This window comes from Muscardinus avellanarius (genome assembly GCF_963383645.1).
Source record: "Muscardinus avellanarius genome assembly, chromosome: 13".
NCBI lineage: Eukaryota > Metazoa > Chordata > Mammalia > Rodentia > Gliridae > Muscardinus > Muscardinus avellanarius.
The window spans coordinates 83,944,236-83,963,742 of record NC_137799.1 but is presented as its reverse complement, the minus strand read 5'-3'; the positions used below and the strand labels follow the sequence as shown (position 1 = coordinate 83,963,742).

General features: G+C 41.3%; 1 protein-coding gene across 1 annotated transcript; it reads left to right on the top strand.

The window, feature by feature from the left end:
- Positions 1-17,974: 17,974 nt before the first annotated feature.
- On the top strand, positions 17,975-19,111 carry LOC308271924 (protein GOLM2-like; the record flags this gene model as incomplete). Its single annotated transcript, XM_080708599.1, is given in 2 exon segments — positions 17,975-18,505; positions 18,509-19,111. Coding segments are annotated over 2 exon segments (1,134 nt in total).
- Positions 19,112-19,507: the final 396 nt, after the last annotated feature.

The window sequence follows — 19,507 nt, the reverse complement described above, 5'->3', positions numbered from 1 at the left end:
ACTGCCGAGAGGTTAGGTTTGTGCCAAGGCCAGCGAGGCGGGGATCAGAGCCTGCTGCAGGGTTAGGCCGGTGCTGGGGCCAGCGAGGCCAGGATCAGAGCCTGCTATGAGGCAAAGCCAGTGCTGTGTCCTCAGAGGCCGGGATTGAAGCCTTCCATGAGGCAAGGCTGGTGCTGGGGCCTCCAAGGCCAGGATCAGAGCCTGCCGAGGTCTTAGGCCGGTGCTAGGGCCAGCAAGGCTGGTATCAGAGCCTGCCATGAGGCAAGGCCAGTCCTTGGGCTATGGAGGTCGGGATCTGAGCCTGTCTTGAGGCAAGGCTGGTACTGGGGCTTCCGAGACTGAGATCAGAGCCTGCCAGGAGGCAATGCCACTACTGAGGCTCCCTAGGCCGGGATTGGAGCCTGCCGAGGGATTAGGTTGGTGCTGGGGCCAGTGAGTCCAGGATGGGAGCCTGCCATGAGGCAAGGTCAGTGCTTGGCCCACCAAAGTCGGAATCAGAGACTGCTGTGAGGCAAGGCTTGTACTGGGGCTTCCGAGCCTGGGAATGTAGCCTGCAGAGCTATAAGGCCGGTGCTGGGGCAAACAGCCAGCATTGGAGCCAGCCATGAGGCAAGGCCAGAACTGAAGCCTCCTAGGTCAGGATTGGAGCCTGCTGAGGGATTAGGCCACTACTGGGGCCAGCAAGGCTGGCATTGGAGCCTTCCGTGAGACAAGGCCACTGCTGAGGACTCCAAGGCCAGGATCAATGCCTGCCAAGGGGTTAGGCAGGTGCTGGGGCCAGCAAGACCAGGATCGGAGACTGCTTTGAAAAAAGGCCTGTGCTGGGTCCTCCGAGGCCAATATTGGAGCCTGCCAAGGGGTTAGGCTAGTGCTGGGTCCAGTGGCCAGCATCGGAGCCTTCTGTGAGGCAAGGACACTACTGAGGCCCCCAAGGCTGATATCGTACCTGCTGAGGGGATAGGTCAATGCCAGGGCCAGCAAGGCCAGGATCGGAGACTGCTATGAGGCAAGGCCGGTGCTGGGGCCTCTGAGGCCAGGATCGGAACGTTTCAAGGGGTTAGGCTAGTGCCAGGGTCAGCAGCCAACATCAGAGCCTGCTGTGACACAAGGCCGGTGCTGGGGCCTCTGGGGCTGGGATCGGATCCTGCCCAGTTGTTAGGCTGGTGCCAGGGACAGGGAGGCCAGGAACGGAGCCTGCTATGAGACAAGGCCAGTGCTGGGGCCTCTGAGGCTGGGATTGGAGCCTGCCGAGGGAATAGGCCAGTTCTGGGGCCAGTGGCCACCACCGAAGCCTTCCATGAGGCAAGGCAACTACTGAGGCCCCCAAGGTTGGGGTTGTAGCCTGTTGAAAGGTAAGGCTAATACTGGGGCTTCTGATCCTGGTATCGAAGCCTGCAGAGCTGTAAGGCTGGTGCTGGGGCCTACGGCCGGCATCGGCGCCAGCCATGAGGCAAGGTCACTAATGAAGCATCCGAGGCCGGGATCAGAGCCTACCGAGAGGTTAGGCCGCTGCTGGAGCCAGCGAGGCCAGCATTGGATCCTTCCGTGAGCCAAGGTCACTACTGAGACCTCCAAGGCCGGGATCAATGCCTGCCAAGGGGTTGGCCTGGTGCCAGGGCCAGCGAGGCCAGGATCGGAGACTGCTTTGAGGCAAGGACGGTGCTGGGGCCTCCGAGGCCAATATTGGAGCCTGCGGAGGGGTTAGACCAGTGCTGGGGCCAGTGGCAAGCATCAGAGCCTTCTGTGAGGCAAGGCCATTACTGTGGCCCCCAAAGCCAGGATCGTAGCCTGCTGAGGGTTTAGGCCGGTGCTGGGGCCAGCGAGGCCGTGATCGGAACCTGCTGAGGATTTAGGCTGGTGCCGGGGTCAGCGAGGCAGGGATCGGAGCCTGCCATGAGGCAAGGCTGGGTCTGATGCCTCCGAGGTTGGGAACGAAGCCTGCCATGAGGCAAGGCCGGTGCTGGAGCCTCCAAAGCCAGGATTGAAGTCTGTCGAGGGGTTAGGCCAGTGCCGGGGCCAATGCCCGGCATCTGAGCCTGCCGTGAGGCGAGGCCGGGGCTGGGGCCTCCGATGCATGGATCAGAGCCTGCCGAGCAGTTAGGCTGATGCTGGGGCTAGCAGCCAGCATTGCTGCCTGCCATGAGGCAAGTAGGGTGCTGAGTACTCCGAGGCCGGGATCAGAGCCTGTCAAGGGGTAAGGCCAGTGCTGGTGCCAGCGGCCAGCATCAGAGCTTCCCATGAGGCAAGGCCAGTGCTGGGGCCTCTGAGACATGGATCAGAGCCTGCTGAGGGTTTATGCCAATGCTGGGGCCAGCAAGGCTGGGATCGTAGCCTACTGTGAGGCAAGTCCAGTGCTGGGGCCTCTGAGGACAGGATCAGAGCCAGCAGAGGGTTTAGGCCGGTGCTGGGAACAGGGAGCTCATGATCGAATCCTGCCGTGAGGCAAGGCCGGTGCAGGGGCCTCCGAGGCCGGGATCAGAGCCTGCCGAGGGGTTAGTTCAGTGCCGGGGCCAGTGAGGCCAGGATGGGAGACTGCCGTTAGGCAAGGCCAGTGTTGGGGCCTCAAATGCAGGGATTGGAGCCTGCCAAAGGGTTAGGCCAGTGACGGGACCAGCAGCCAGCATCAGAACCTGCAATGAGGCAAGGCCGGTGCTGGGGCCTCCGAGGCCGGGATCAGAGTCTGCCAAGGGTTAGGCCAGTGCCGTGGACAGCAGACAGCATAGGAGCATTTTGTGAGGTAAGGCCATGACTGAGGCCTCCGAGGCCAGGATTGGAGCCTGCCGAGGGTTTAGACTGGTGCTGAGGCCAGTGAGGCCGGAATTGGAGCCTGCTGAGGGGTTAGGTCGGTGCTGGGGCCAGCAAGTCCAGGAGTGGAGCCTTCTGTGAGGCAAGGCCACTACTCAGGCCTCCGAGGCCGGGATCAGAGCCTGCTGAGGAGTTAGGCCAGTGCTGGAATCAGCAAGTACGGGATCGGAGCATACTGTGTGGCAAGGCTGGTGCTGGGGTCTCAGAGGCTGGGATCGGAGCCTGCCGAGGGGTATGGCCAATGCTGGGGCCAAAGGCCAGCATCACACCCAGCCGTGAGGCAAGGCCACTACTGGGGCCTCCAAGGCATGGATCAAAGCCTACCGAGGGGTTAGGCCTGTGCTGAGGCCAATGTCCTGCATCTGAGACTGCCATGATGCAACGCCATTGCTGGGGCCTCCAAGGCCAGCATCAGAGTCTGCTGAGTGGTTAGGCCGATGCTGGGGCCAGCAGCCAACATTGGAGCCTGCCGTAGCCAAGGATGGTGCTGGGGACTCCGAGACCAGGATCAGAGCCTGTCAAAGGGTTAGGCCGGTGCCGGGGTCAGCGGCTGGCATCAGAGCCTTCTGTTAGGTAAGGCTGCTACTGAGGCCCCCGAGGCTGTGATCGTAGCCTGCTGAGGGGTTAGGCCAGTGCCGGGGACAATGAGGCGAGGATTGGAGCCTGCCATGAGGCAAGGCTGGTGCTGGGGACTCAGAGGCCGAGATTGGAGCCTGCTCTGAGGCAAGGCCGGTGCTGGGGCCTCTGAGGCAGGATCAGAGCCTGCTGAGGGGTTAGGCCGGTGCAGGGCCTCAGAGGCCTGGATTGGAGCCTGCTGAGGTATTATGCCAGTGCTGGGGCCAGCGAGGCTGGGATCAGAGCCTGCTGTGAGGCAAAGCCAGTCCTTGGGCTATGGAGGTCAGGATCAGAGCCTGTCGTGAGGCAAGACTGGTACAGGGGCTTCCAAGGCCAGAATCAAAGACTGCAGAGCGGTAAGGCCTTTGCTGGGGCCAATGGCTGGCATCGGAGCCAGCCATGAGGCAAGGCCACTACTGAGGTATCTGAGGTTGGTATCGGAGCCTGCCAAAGGGTTAGGCTGGTGCTGGGGCCACGAGACCTGGATCAGAGCCTGCTGTGAGGCAAGGCCAGTGCTGGGGCCTCTGAGGCAAGGATCGGAACATGCCAAGGGGGTAGGCCGGTGCTGGGGCCAGTGGCCAACATCAGAGCCTGCCATGAGGCAAGGCTGGTGCTGGGGCCTCCAAAGCTGGGATCAACGCCTGGCGAGGGGATAGGCCTGTGCCGGGGCCAGCGAGGCCAGGATCGGTGACTGCTTTGAGGCAAGGCTTGTGCTGGGGCCTCCGAGGCAAATATTTGAGCCTGCTGAGGGATTAGTCCAGTGCTGGGGCCAGTGGCCAGCATCAGAGCCTTCCATGAGGCAAGGCCAATACCAAGGCCCCCAAGTTGTTAGGCTGGTACTGGGGCCAGCAAGGCCAGGATCAGACCCTGCTGAGGGGTTAGGCCCATGCCAGGGCCAGTGAGACCAGATTCGGAGCCTGCTGTGAGGCAAGCCTGGTGCGGGGGATTCAGAGGCTGGGATCAGAGCCTGCCATGAGGCAAGACTGGTGTTGGGGCCTCCAAGACCAAGATCAGAGCCTTCCAAGGGGTTAGGCCGGTGCCAAGACCAGTGTGGCCGGGAACTGAGCCTGCCGTGAGGCAAGGCCCGTGCTAGGGCCTCCGAGGACGGAATGAAGCCTGTCGAGGGGTTAGGCAAGTGCTGGGGCCAGCGAGGCCAGGATCGGAGCCTGGAATGAGGCACGGCTGCTACTCAGGCCTCCAAGGCCAGGATTGAAGCCTGCTGAGGGGTTAGGACGGTTCCGAGGTCAGCGGCCAGCATTGGAGCCTTTCTTGAGGCAAGGCCAGTACTGAGGCCTTCGAGGCCGGGATCAAAGCATGCTGAGAAGTTAGGCTGGTGCTGGCCGTCAGAGGCCAGTATCAGAGCCTGCCAAGGGGTAGGTCAATGATGGGACCAGCAAGGCATATAAGAACTTAAACTAACACTTATGGAAGTCCTGACACTAACTGTAATGCTAATATTAACTGTATGTGAAAATCTTACAATAGACTGAACATCGGTGCAAATAGATATGACTAGTAAACCACTTTTACAAGCTTTTACCCATTGAGGTAACTAACACATATAAAAAGTTAAACTAAATTTTATAAAAATTCTAACGCTATCTGCAATCCTAATTCTAAACTTATGAGAAACTCTTGCATTCACTCGAATTGAATACCTTTGCACATATATATGATATGTATAACACTATTCCCAGCTTTTGCACATAACTGTAACTCATGCATATAAGAAGTTAAACTAAATGTTAGAAAAGTCCTATTGCAATCTGCAATCCTCATTCTAAATTTATGTAAAACTTTGAAATGAACTGAAATTGAACAACTTTGCACATGTATAAAACATGTGAAAAACTGTTCTGAGCTTTTATGCATAGCAGTAACTAATGCATTTAAGAACTTAAAGTAACTTATGTAAATTAAACTGATGTGAAATTCTTGCAATACACTGAAATTGAACAACTTTGCACATCTATATGACATGGGAAACACTTTTCCGTGCTTTTGCGCATACTGGTAAAGGAATATAGAAACATGAAAAAACCCTTAAGGAAGAATTAATGCTAAATGTAATGCTCATACTAACTATATGTGAAACTCTTAGAATACACTGAAATTGAACATCTCAGCACAAAGGTATGACTAGTAAACCACTTTTCCAAGCTTTTACCCATACTTGTAACTAATGCATATAAGAAGTAAAACTAAATACTATAGAATTCCTAATGCAGACTATAATCCTCATTCTAAACTCATGTGAAACTCTTGAAATACATTGAAACTGAACAACTTTGCACATATATATGGCACAAGAAACACTTTTCCGAAATTTGATGCAGGGCAGTGGTGAACGCATATAAGAACTTTAACTCTTATGGAAGTCCTAACGCTAACTGTAACTGTAATGCTAATACTGACTGTATTGTGAAAATCTTAAAATACACTAAAATTGAATAAATTTGCATATATATATATATATGACATGTGAAAAACTTTTATGAGCCTACACGAACAGCGGTCACTAATGCATATAAAAACTTAAACTAACTTATGTAAACTAAACATGTGAAAGTCTTGCAATACAATGCAATTGAACAACATTGCACCTATACATGACAAGTTAAACATTTTTCTGTGCTTTTGCTCACACTGGTAACAAAGAAATACAGAAACATGAACTAACTCTTATGGAAGAATTAATGCTAAATGTAATGCTAATACTAACTATATGTGAAAATCTTAGAATACACTGAAATTGAACATCTCAGCACATAGGTATGACTAGTAAACCACTTTTCCAAGCTTTTACCCATACCTGTAACTAATGCATATAAGAAATAAAACTAAATATTATACAATTCATAATGCAAACTATAAACTTCATTCTAAACTAATGTGAAATTCATGAGATAAACTGAAATTGAACAACTTTGCACATATATATGGCACGCAAAACACTTTTCCGAGCTTTTACACAGAGCAGTAGCAAACGTATATAAGAACTTTAACTCAAACGGAAGTCCTAATGCTAACAGTAATGCAAATACTAACTACATGTGAAATTCTTACAATACACTGAAGTTGAACACCTGTGCACATAGATATGACTAGTAGAACACTTTTCCCAGGTTTTACCCATAGCTGAGATTGACGCATAGAAGTTAAACTAACGCTATCTGCAAACCTAATTCTAAATTCATGAAAAACTCTTGCATTCACTCAAATTGAATGACTTTGCACATATATATGACACGTTTCCCAGCTTTTGCACATAGCTGTAAATAATGCATATAAGAAGTTAAGCTATTATAGAAGTCCTAATACAATCTATAATCTTCATTCTAAACTTATGAGAAACTCTTGCAATACACTGAAATTGAAGAACTTTGCACATATATATGACACATAAAACACTTTTCCGAGCTTTTACCCATAGCTGTAACTAACGCATATAAGAATTTAAACTAAATATTATAGAAGTCCTAAAGCAATCTACAATCCTCATTCTAAACTTATGTAACACTTATGAAATACACTGAAATTGAACAACTTTGCACATATATATGACACGTGAAACACTTTTCTGAAATTTTATGCAGAGCGGTAGTGAACGCCTATAAGAACTTTAACTCTTATGAAATCCTATTGCTAACTGTAATGCTAATACTAACTGTATTGTGAAAATCTTACAATACACTAAAATTGAATACAATTGCACATATATATGACATTTGAAAACCTTTTATGAGCCTTCATGCATAGCAGTAACTAACGCATATAAAAACTTTAACTAACTCATGGAAACTAAGTGTGTGAAAGTCTTGCAATATAATGCCATTGAACAACTTTGCACCTATACATGACAAGTTAAACACTTTTTTGTGCTTTTGCGCATACCGGTAACAAAGGAATACAGAAACATGAACTAACTCTTATGGAAGAATTAATGCTAAATGTAATGCTTATACTAACCATATGTGAAACTCTTAGAATACACTGAAATTGAACATCGGTGCACATAGTATGACTAATAAACCACTTTTCCAAGCTTTTACCCATTACTGTAACTAACACATATAAGTTAAACTAAATTTTATGGAAATCCTAAGGCTATCTGCAACCCTAATTCTAAACTTATGTGAAAGTCTTGCAATACACTGAAATTGAACACCTTTGCACGTCTATATAACACGTGAAACACTTTTCCGGGCTTATGTGCATACTGGTAAAGGAATACAGAAACATGAACTAACTCTTATGGAAGAATTAATGCTAAATGTAATGCTAATACTAACTATATATGAAACTCTTAGAATACACTGAAATTGAACATCTCAGCACATAGGTATGACTAGTAAACCCCTTTTCCAAGCTTTTACCCAGACCTGTAACTAACGCATATAAGAAGTAAAACTAAATATTATAGAATTGCTAATGCAAACTATAATCATCATTCTAAACTCATGTGAAACTCATGAAATACACTGAAATTGACCAACTTTGCACATATATATGAAACATAAAACACTTTTCCAAGGTTTTACCCATAGCTGTAGCCAACACATATAGGAAGCAAAACTAAATATTATAGAATCCCTAATGCAAACTATAATCCTCATTCTAAACTCATGTGAAACTCATGAAATACACTGAAATTGACCAATTTTACACATATATATGAAACATAAAACACTTTTCCAAGGTTTTGCCCATAGCTGTAACTAACACATATAGGAAGTTAAACTAAATATTATAGAAATCCTAAAGCAATCTACAATCCTCATTCTAAACTTATGTGAAACTCATGAAATGCATTGAAAATGAACAACTTTGCACATATATATAGCACGTAAAACACTTTTCCAAGCTTTTACGCAGAGTGGTAGCGAACGTATATAAGAACTTAAACTAACTCTTATGGAAGGCCTAATGCTAACTGTAATGCTAAAACTAACTGTATGTGAATCTCTTACAATACACTGAAGTTAAACATCTGTGCACATAGATATGATTAGTAGAACACTTTATTGAGCTTTTACCCATAGCTGAGACTGATGCATATAAGAAGTTAAACTAATCCTACCTGCAAACCTAATTCTAAACTTATGGGAAACTCTTGCAATACACTGAAATTGAACACCTTTGCACGTCTATATGACATGGGAAACACTTTTCTGTGCTTTTGTGCATACCGGTAACAAAGGAATACAGAAACATGAACTAACTCTTATGGAAGAATTAATGCTAAATGTAATGCTCATACTAACTATATGTGAAACTCTTAGAATACACTGAAATTGAACATCTCAGCACATAGGTATGACTAGTAAACCACTTTTCCAAGCTTTTACCCAGACCTGTTACTAACGCATATAAGAAGTAAAACTAAATATTATAGAATTCCTAATGCAAACTATAATCATCATTCTAAACTCACGTGAAACTCATGAAATACACTGAAATTGACCAACTTTGCACATATATATGACACATAAAACACTTTTCCGAGCTTTTACCCATAGCTGTAACTAACACATATAGGAAGTTAAACTAAATATTATCGAAATATTAAAGCAATTTATAATCCTCATTTTAAACTTATGTGAAAATCATGAAACACATTGAAATTGAACAACATTGCACATATATATGGCACGTAGAACACTTTGCCGAGCTTTTTTGCAGAGCGTTAGAGAACATATATAAGAACTTTAACTCTTATGGAAGTCCTAACACTATTTATTATTATCATTAGTAATGATAATACTAACTGTGCCGCAAACCACTCAGTCGAAATAGGCACGAATCCACTCGCGATCAAATCAATCTCAGAAAAGATGGGCGTGAATAGGGTGCCATTCTGCAGCCGCTTATCTGCAGCGATTCTTTCCCTTCTAGAAAATAAATTTCTTTAAGTTCCTATTTACAGTGCTTCTGGAAAGAATCTGACATGGACAAAAGCTTCTTGAGCTATTGACACTTTATTACAAGAACCCAGAAAATGTATATCTTTCACCAGTGGAGTTAATAGTAAAAAAAAAGGAAAGGAGTGTAATCACCATAAATCAATAATCAAGGTAAAAAAACAAGTTAGTCTGGTATTCAAGAGATTAGCTCAGAATCTTCTCCGGAACCCGAAGCAGATCCAGCTGTCCTTGCGAAGGGCAAATTCCAGAAGAAACGGCACACCCAGGGTTTGGAGAATAGGCTTCTCATGGAGTTTTCTTTAACTTTTTGGAACTTTCCATCTTTAGGGCTTAGTCCATATGTCAGGCATGGGGAGGTGTGGGGATCCAGGTGGATGTGATGAAGTTCTCCCAGCCTTGCCTTCTAAATTCTGAAAGCTTAAGCAAACTCACAACACAGTTTGGCAGATAAACACCAAAAAATACCATGAAGTTTTTAGATTTAGTTGTCAGATGTATTTCCTTAGCTGCGGAACACTTTTCCTCAAATGATAGGCTTATTAGAAACCTATTCCTCTTTTAAATAATCCATTTCCACATCACAATCCTTCTGCAACCTGCTTTTAATCTTTCTAATCCCTTTCTTTCCCATTTGGGACAATCTTATGATAATCTCTTCTTCATACAAGAAAACTTTCTTATTCTCACCATATTTTCTTTCTTTTACACATTTATTATATCTATCCTTGTTTCAGACATATTCATTTCTTAGCCACGTGGCGCCTCTTTGTGGCACCTCTTTGTCTCGGATAGTGTTTATACTGGGTGTAAAGGTTACGAATCTTCCTAGCCTTAAGCTCTATTGTATTGGGCAGTATTAGCTGCTCATAAAGTGTATCTTCTCCGTATCTAGGCAGGATAACAAGGATAAACAGTTACCGGTTGCCTCCCCTTTAGGGCTAATGGTTTCAGTTAACTTAATGCTTTTACTGTGTGTTAATGAAAGTCAGAGATAGAGGGGAAATCCGCATTTGTAATTGCTCTTACGGGAATGCTGTCACTGCATCTGAATTCTGACTAGATTTTATTACCACTTGAGCAAAGCTGAGGACGTTTAGAGGCTTAGACAAATTACCAGGAAGTTTATTTTCCACAGACTCAGTTTCTCTCACAGTCCTGATCTTGCACCACCGGAGCAATTCGTGTGGAGAGTTAAAAGAATCATTACTAAAAGAATAATAGTTATTAAAGAATATCTGAAAGTGGGGAGTACACTTGGCCAGAGACCACACCTTCTCTCGGGGCTTATTTCTTGCGCTGAGATTTTGCCTATTGGCTGCATGAGTGGTTTTCATGCAGATGCCAAGAGAGCGTAGCTGATCTCTGCATAACTGTATGTGAAATTCTTATAATACACTAATTTATGACTAGTAGAACACTTTTCCCAGGTTTTACTCATAGCTGAGACTGACGCATAGAAGTTAAACTAATGCTATCTGCAAACCTAATTCTAAATTTATGAAAAACTCTTGCATTCACTCAAATTGAATGACTTTGAACATATATATGACACTTCTCCCAGCTTTTGCACACAGCTGTAAATAACTCATATAAGAAGTTAAACTAAATATTATAGAAGTCCTAATACAATCTACAATCCTAATTCTAAACTTATGAGAAACTCTTGCAATTCACTGAAATTGAACAACTTTGCACATATATATGACACATAACACACTTTTCCGAGCTTTTACCCATAGCTGTAACTAAGGCATATAAGAAGTTAAACTAAATGTTATAGAAGTCCTAAAGCAATTTACAATTCTCATTATAAACTTATGTGAAACTCATGAAATATATTGAAACTGAAAAACGTTGCACATATATATGGCACTTAAAACATTTTTTCCGTGCTTTTGCACATATGGGTAATAAAGAAATATAGAAATCTGAACTCTTATGGAAGAACTAATGCTAAATGTAATGCTAATACTACCTATATGTGAAACTCTTACAATACACTGAAACTGAACATCGTTGCACATAGTATGACTAATAAACAACTTTTCCAAGCTTTGACACATAGCTGTAATTAACACATATAAGTTAAACTAAATGTTATAGAAATCCTAAGGCTCTCTGCAATCCTAATTTTAAACTTATGTGAAACTCTTGCAATACACTGAAATTGAACAACTTTGCATGTCTATATGACATGTGAAACACTTTTCAGTGTTTTTGCGCATACTGGTCAAGGAATATAGAAACATGAATTAACTCTTATGGAAGAATTAATGCTAAATGTAATGCCCATACTAACCATATGTGAAACTCTTAGAATACATTGAAATTGAACATATCAGCACATAGGTATGACTAGTAAACCACTTCTCCAAGCTTTTACCCATACCTGTATCTAACGCATATAAGAAGTAAAACTAAATATTATAGAATTGGTAATGCAAACTATAATCCTCATTCTAAACTCATGTGAAACTCATGAAATACACTGAAATTGAACAACTTTGCACATATGTATGGCATGTAAAACACTTTTGCGATTTTACGCAGAGCGGTAGCGAATGTATATAAGAACTTTAACTCTTACGGAATTCCTAATGCTAACTGTAATGCTCATACTAACTGTATGTGAAATTCTTACAATACACTGAAGTTGAACATCTGTGCACATAGATATGACTAGTAGAACACTTTTCCCATGTTTTACCCATAGCTGAGACTGACACATAGAAGTTAAACTAATGCTATCTGCAAACCTAATTCTAAATTTATGAAAAACTCTTGATTTCACTCAATTGAATAACTTTGCACATATATATGACACTTTTACCAGATTTTGCACATAGCTGTAAATAACGCATATAAGAAGTTAAACTAAATATTATAGAAGTCATAATACAATCCACAATCCTCATTCTAAACTTATGAGAAACTCTTGCAATACACTGAAATTGAACAACTTTGCACATATGTGACACATAAAACACTTTTCCGAGCTTTTACCCATAGCTGTAACGAATGCATATAAGAATTTAAACTAAATATTATAGAAGTCCTAAAGCAATCTACAATCCACATTCTAAACTTATGTGACACTCATGAAATACATTGAAATTGAACAACATTGCACATATATATGACACGTGAAACACTTTTCCAAAATATTATGCAGAGTGGTAGTGAACGGATATAAGAACTTTAACTCTTATGGAAGTCCTAATGCTAACTGTAATGCTAATATTAACTGTATTGTGAAAATCTTACAATATACTAAAATTGAATAAATTCGCATATATATGTGACATGTAAACAACTTTTATGAGCCTTCACGCTTAGTGGTAACTAACGCATATAAATCTTTAACTAACTTTTGTAAACTAAACATGTGAAAGTCTTGCAATACACTGTCATTGAACAACGTTGCACCTATACATGACATGTTAAATACTTTTCGGTGCTTTTGTGCATACCGGTAACAAAGGAATACAGAAACATGAACTAACTCTTATGGAAGAACTAATGCTAAATGCAATGCTAATACTACCTATATGTGAAACTCTTACAATACACTAAAATTGAACATCGGTGGAAATAAGTATGACTAATAAACCACTTTTCCAAGCTTTAACCCATAGCTGTAACTACCACATATAAGTTAAACTAAATTTTATAGAAATCCTAACACTACCTGCAATCCTAATTCTAAACTCATGTGAGACTATTGCAATACAATGAAATTGAAAAACTTTGCACGTCTATATGACACGTGAAACACTTTTCAGTGCTTTAGTGCATACTGGTAAAGGAATACAGAAACATGAACTAACTCTTATGGAAGAATTAATGCTAAACGTAATGCTCATACTATATATCTGAAACTCTTAGAATAAACTGAAATCGAACATCTCAGCACATAGGTATGACTAGTAAACCACTTTTCCAAGCTTTTACCCAGACCTGTATCTAACGTATATAAGAAGTAAAACTAAATATTATAGAATTGCTAATGCAAACTCTAATCCTCATTCTAAACTCATGTGAAACTCATGAAATACATTGAAATTGAACAACTTTGCACATATATATGGCAGGTAAAACACTTTTCCGAGCTTTCACACAGAGCGGTAGTGAATGTATATAAGAACTTTAACTCTTACGGAAGTCCTAACACTAACTGTAATGCTAATACTAACTGTATGTGAAATTCTTACAATACACTGAAGTTATGACTAGTAGATCACTTTTCCAAGGTTTTACCCATAGCTGAGACTGACGCATATAAGTTAAACTAATGCTATCTGCAAACCTAATTCTAAATTTATGAAAAACACTTGTGTTCCCTCAAATTGAATGCCTTTGCAAATATATATGACACTTTTCCCAGCTTTTTCACATAGCTGTAACTAACACATATAAGAAGTTAAACTAAATATTATAGAAGTCCTAAAGCAATCTATAATCCTCATTCTAAACTTATGTGAAACTCATGAAATACATTGAAATGGAACAACTTTGCACATATATATGCACGTAAAACACTTTTCTGAGCTTTTACACAGAGTGTTAGCGAACGTATATAAGAACTTTAATTCTTATGGAGGGCCTATAATGCTAACTGTAATGCTAATACTAACTGTATGTGAAACTCTTACAATACACAGAAGTTGAACATCTGTGCACATAGATATGATTAGTAGAACACTTTTTCAAGCTTTTACGCATAGCTGCGACTGATGCATATAAGAAGTTAAACTAACGCTACCTGCAAACCTAATTCTAAACTTATGAGAAACTCTTGCAATACACTGAAATTGAACAACTTTGCACATCTATATGACACGTAAAACACTTTTCCGTGCTTTTGCGCATATGGGTAACAAATAAATATAGAAACATGAACTATTATGGAAGAACTAATGCTTAATAATGCTTATACTAACTATATATGAAACTCTTAGAATACACTGAAATTGAACATCTCTGCATGTAGATAGGAGTAGTAAACCATGATTTCTAGCTTTTGCTCGTAGCTGTAACTAATGCATATAAGAAGTTAAACTAAATATTATAGAAGTCCTAATGCAATCTACAATCCTCAATCTAAACTTATGTGAAACTCATGAAATACACTGAAATTGAACAACTTTGCACATATATATGACACGTGAAACACTTTTCCAAAATTTAATGCAGAGCGGTGGTGAACATATATAAGAATCTTAACTCTTATGGAAGTCCTAACACTAACTGTATTGCTAATACTAACTTTATTGTGAAAATCTTACAATACACTAAAATTGAATACACTAATTCTAAAATACACTAAATCTTACAATACACTAAACTTATGAGAGTTTCTCATAACTTTAGAACTAGGTTTGCAGTTAGCGTTAGTTTAACTTCTTATATGTGTTAGTCTCAGCTATGGTTAAAACATGGGAAAAGTGTTCTACTTGTCCTAACTATGTGCACAGATGTTCAACATCAGTGTATTTTAAAAATTTCACATACAGTTAGTATTAGCATTACAGTTACCTTTAGGCCTTCATAAGACTTAAAGTTCTTATCTGTGTTTGCTACCACTCTGCATAAAATCTCGGAAAAGTGTTTCACGTGCCATATATATGTGCAAATTTGTTCAATTTTAGTGTATTTCATGAGTTTCATATAAGTTTAGAATTAGGAATGTAGATTTCATTAGGAATTCTATAATATTTAGTTTAACTTCTTATATGCGTTAGTTACAGCTATGTGCAAAAGCTCGGAAAGTGTTATACATATCATATATATGTGCAAAGTAATTCAGTTCGAGTGAATACACGAGTTTATCGTAAGTTTAGAACTAGGTTTGCAGTTAGTGTTATTTTAACTTCTTATATGCATTAGTCTCAGCTATGGTTAAAAGCTGGGAAAAGTGTTCTACTAGTCATATCTATGTGCACAGATGTTAAACTTCAGTGTATTTTAAAAGTTTCACATAAGACTTAAAGTTCTTATCTGCATTCATTACCGCTCTGCGTAAAAGCTCGGAAAAGTGTTTTACGTGCTATATATATGTGTGCAAAGTTGTTCAATTTCAGTGTATTTCATGAGTTTCATGAGGATTGAAGATTAGATTAGGACTTCTATAATATTTAGTTTAACTTCTTATATGCGATAGTTACAGCTATGGGTGAATGCTCGGAAAAGTGTTTTACATGTCACATAAATGTGTAAAGTTGTTCAATTTCAGTGTATTTCAAGAGTTTCACATAAATTTAGAATAAGGATTATAGATTACATTAGAAATTCTATAATATTTAGTTTAACTTATATGTGTTAGTTACAGCTATGTGCAAAAGCTGGGAAAAGTGGTTTACTAGTCATACCTATGAGCACTGATGTTCAATTTCACTGTATTTCATGAGTTTCACATGAGTTTTGAATGAGGATTAAAGATTGGATTAGGACTTCTATAATATTTATTTTAACTTTTTATATGTGATAGTTACAGCTCTGGGTGAATGCTCAGAAAATTGTTTTATGTGTCACTTATATGTGCAAAGTTGTTCAATTTCAGTGTATTTTATGAGTTTCACATGAGTTTAGAATAAGGATTGTAGATTGCATTAGAAATTCTATAATATTTACTTTAACTTCTTATATGTGTTACTTATAGCTATGTGCAAAAGCTTGGAAAAATGGTTTACTATTCCTATCTATTTGCAGAGATGTTCAATTTCAGTATACTCTTGGAGTTTCACATAGTTAGTATTAGCATTATTTTAGCATTAGTTCTTCCATAGAGTTAGTTCATGTTCATATATTCCTTTGGTTTTTTTTTTTCAATTTTTTATTGGTGCACTGTATTCATACATCATAGTGGGATACAAACTTTTGTAGACATAAATGCACACATTGCCCAGTCAGCCCCCACCCAATCCCCACCCCATTTCCTCGCCATCCCCATGTTTGGCTTAGTGGTTGACATCTAGTATTAAAGCAATTTATCCAAAATTAAAAATGATAATCTTACATAACAGTTTCATTTGTCTGATACCAAGCTTTTGATAACTTAAATATAACATTTCAATATATCTTCTTTTTTGCTTTCTTTCTAATCAGAGAATTTTTTTGTTCTTTTTTTAAGGTGAAACTATAATATATTTATATTTTTATTTTTCAGAAAAAGATCTATCCTAATATGGCATATGGACTCTAGATACCCAAAAATATCTCGAAAAAGAACAAAGCTACTATATATATATATATATATATATATATATATATATATATATATATATATATATATATTCTGATTTCAAACCATATAAAGCTACAATAATTGAAAGTGTAGTACTCTTCTAAAGGCAGATATATAAACCATTGGAAATAAATAAAAGCCTAGAGCTAAATTCTTCCATATATTGTCAAGTTATTTTTGACAAGGTTTACACGAACATTTGGTGGGGGAAATAATAATATTTTAACTAAATATTGTTGAAAAATAATAATTACATGAAAAAGAATAAAATTAGACCCTTATCTAATCCCATATACAAATATTAACTCAAAATAGATAAAAGACCTAAATATAAATCTTAAGACTATAACCTCTTAGAAGAAAATCTGGGTCATAAAACCTCACAACATTGAAATTGGCAGTGATTTTTTGGATATGATTTCAATGGCACAGGCAACAGAAGAGTATAAAAACTCCCCCCCCCAAAAAATATTGTATATCCAAAGACAATGTAAACAGAATTATAAGTTACTGATAGAATGTGATAAAATACTTCTAAATGCTATATCTGGTGGTGTATTAATATTCCAACTAGAATTCCTAAAAATTAACAACAATCAAAGCAAACAATACAATTTAGAGATAGGTAAAAGACTAACATAAATAATGAATCTCCACAGATAACTAATCTTAGTTGTCTGTTGGATGGAAAAATCTTGTTTCTCTGTTTCTGGTGTGTGTTACCTATTTCTTTGTAGTTAATCTCTTTTAGTATTTTCTCTAGCGCTGGTTTTGAAGACATAAATTCCTTCAGTTTCTGTTTGTCATGGAAGCTTCTTATTTCTCCATCTAATTTGATAGAAAGTTTTGCTGGGTAGAAAATTTTTGGCTGGAAGTTGTTTTCTTTCAGAGTTTGGAATATGTTACTCCAAGCCCTTCTGGCTCTCATGACTTGGTTTGGGAAGTCTGGAGTGATTCTAATTGGTTTGCCTCAAAATGTCACTTGGCCCTTTGTTTTTGTTGCCTTTAACATTCTCTGCTTGGCTTCCACATTGGTCATTTTGACAATCGTGTTGTGGGGATCCTTTTCTCCGATCCTGTCTAAAGGGAGTTCTACTTCCCCGCCCCCGAGCGCTGAGGTGCGGGGCCGGGCACGGGTTCTGGGCTCCGCCGGCCGCCCGCAGCAGGTCAGGGCGGGCTTCCCGGCCTCCGAGCGCGCAGGCCCGGCTGGAGGGGGGGCGGGGAGGGCTGCGGCCCCGCCCCCTTCTCCTCTCGCGCACGAGCCAAGCCGCCCGCCCCCAGCTGCGGCCGGCGCTGGGGCCGCGTCCTGGTGCAGGTGGGCAGCGAGGCCCGAGCTCTGCCCACAGGTGCCGACGGCGAGCCGCGGGGTGCAGCCCGCGTCGGCCCCATGGTGGGGTTCGGGGCCAACCGGAGGGCTGGCCGCCTGCCCTCGCTCGTGCTGGTGGTGCTGCTCGTGGTGATCGTCGTGCTCGCCTTCAACTACTGGAGCATCTCCTCCCGCCACGTCCTGCTCCAGGAGGAGGTGGCCGAGCTGCAGGGCCAGGTCCAGCGCACCGAGGTGGCCCGCGGGCGCCTGGAGAAGCGCAACTCGGACCTCTTGCTCTTGGTAGACACGCACAAGAAGCCGATCGACCAGAAGGAGGCCGACTACGGCTGCCTCAGTAGCCGGCTGCAGGCCAGGGAGGGCCTGGGCAAGAGATGCGAGGGCGACAAGGTTAAACTACAGAACAACATATCATATCAGATGGCAGACATACATCATCTAAAGGAGCAACTTGCTGAACTTCGTCAGGAGTTTCTCCGACAAGAAGACCAGCTTCAGGACTACAGGAAGAACAACACTTACCTTGTGAAGAGGCTGGAATATGAAAGTTTTCAGTGCAGACAGCAGATCAAAGAATTAAGAGCACAGCATGAATAAAATATTAAAAATTTAGCAGACCAGTTTTTGCAGGAACAAAAGCAAGAGGGCCACGAGGTTCAGTCAAATGATGGAAAAGAATTGGATACAAATGGTCCTGCAGTACCTAAAAATATTCCAAATGTAGCTGAGAATGTTGCAGATAAGAATGAAGAACCCTCCAGCCATCATGTCCCACAGGGGAAAGAACAAATCAAAGCAGGTGGTGACGCAGGGATGCCTGGAATAGAAGAGAATGAGCTATCAAAAGTTGATGATATTCCCACTGCTTTAAAAAAGCCTCCTGTTTCTCAACACGAAAGTCATCAAGCAATTTCCCATTTTGCAACTGGACAACTTCTTTTCCCAAATTCTGCTCCAGATTCCTATGTACACCACAATGGAAACCCTGGTACTTCAAAACAGAACCCTTCCAATCCTCTTCAGCGTTTAATTCCAGGCTCAGACTTGGAGAATGAACCCAGAATTCAAACAGAGATATTGAAGCAGGCCACCAAGGAGAGAGTTGGTGATTTCCACAAATTAAAGCAAAATGATGAAGAACGAGAGCTTCAAATGGATCCCGCCAACTATGGAAAGCAATGTTTCAATGATGTCCTTTAAGTTCCAAAGGACAACTTCAGAAAACCTAAAGTGCTGTGAAACGGAATCATTACTACTTTGTCATTTTTTATTTCTGTTGTAAAGATCAGTTGTATCGTTGTGAAGATACATTGAGATAGATTTAAGGAAAACTTTAATGAAGGAATGTACCCATGTACATATGTGAACTTTTCATATTGTATTAGCAACGCAGGCTTTTTTGGTTATGATACAGGTGAGCCAAAAACAGTTAATCTTTGCATTTAAAGCAAACTAATGTGTATTTCACATTTTATTGATCCTAGTTTTTTCCACAGATAGACAAGCTGGAGAAAATGGTCATACAAACAGTTCTGTGTTCATTGCACACAACATAACCAGTGAGAACAGTTATTCAGTTGAATTTTTTTTATACAC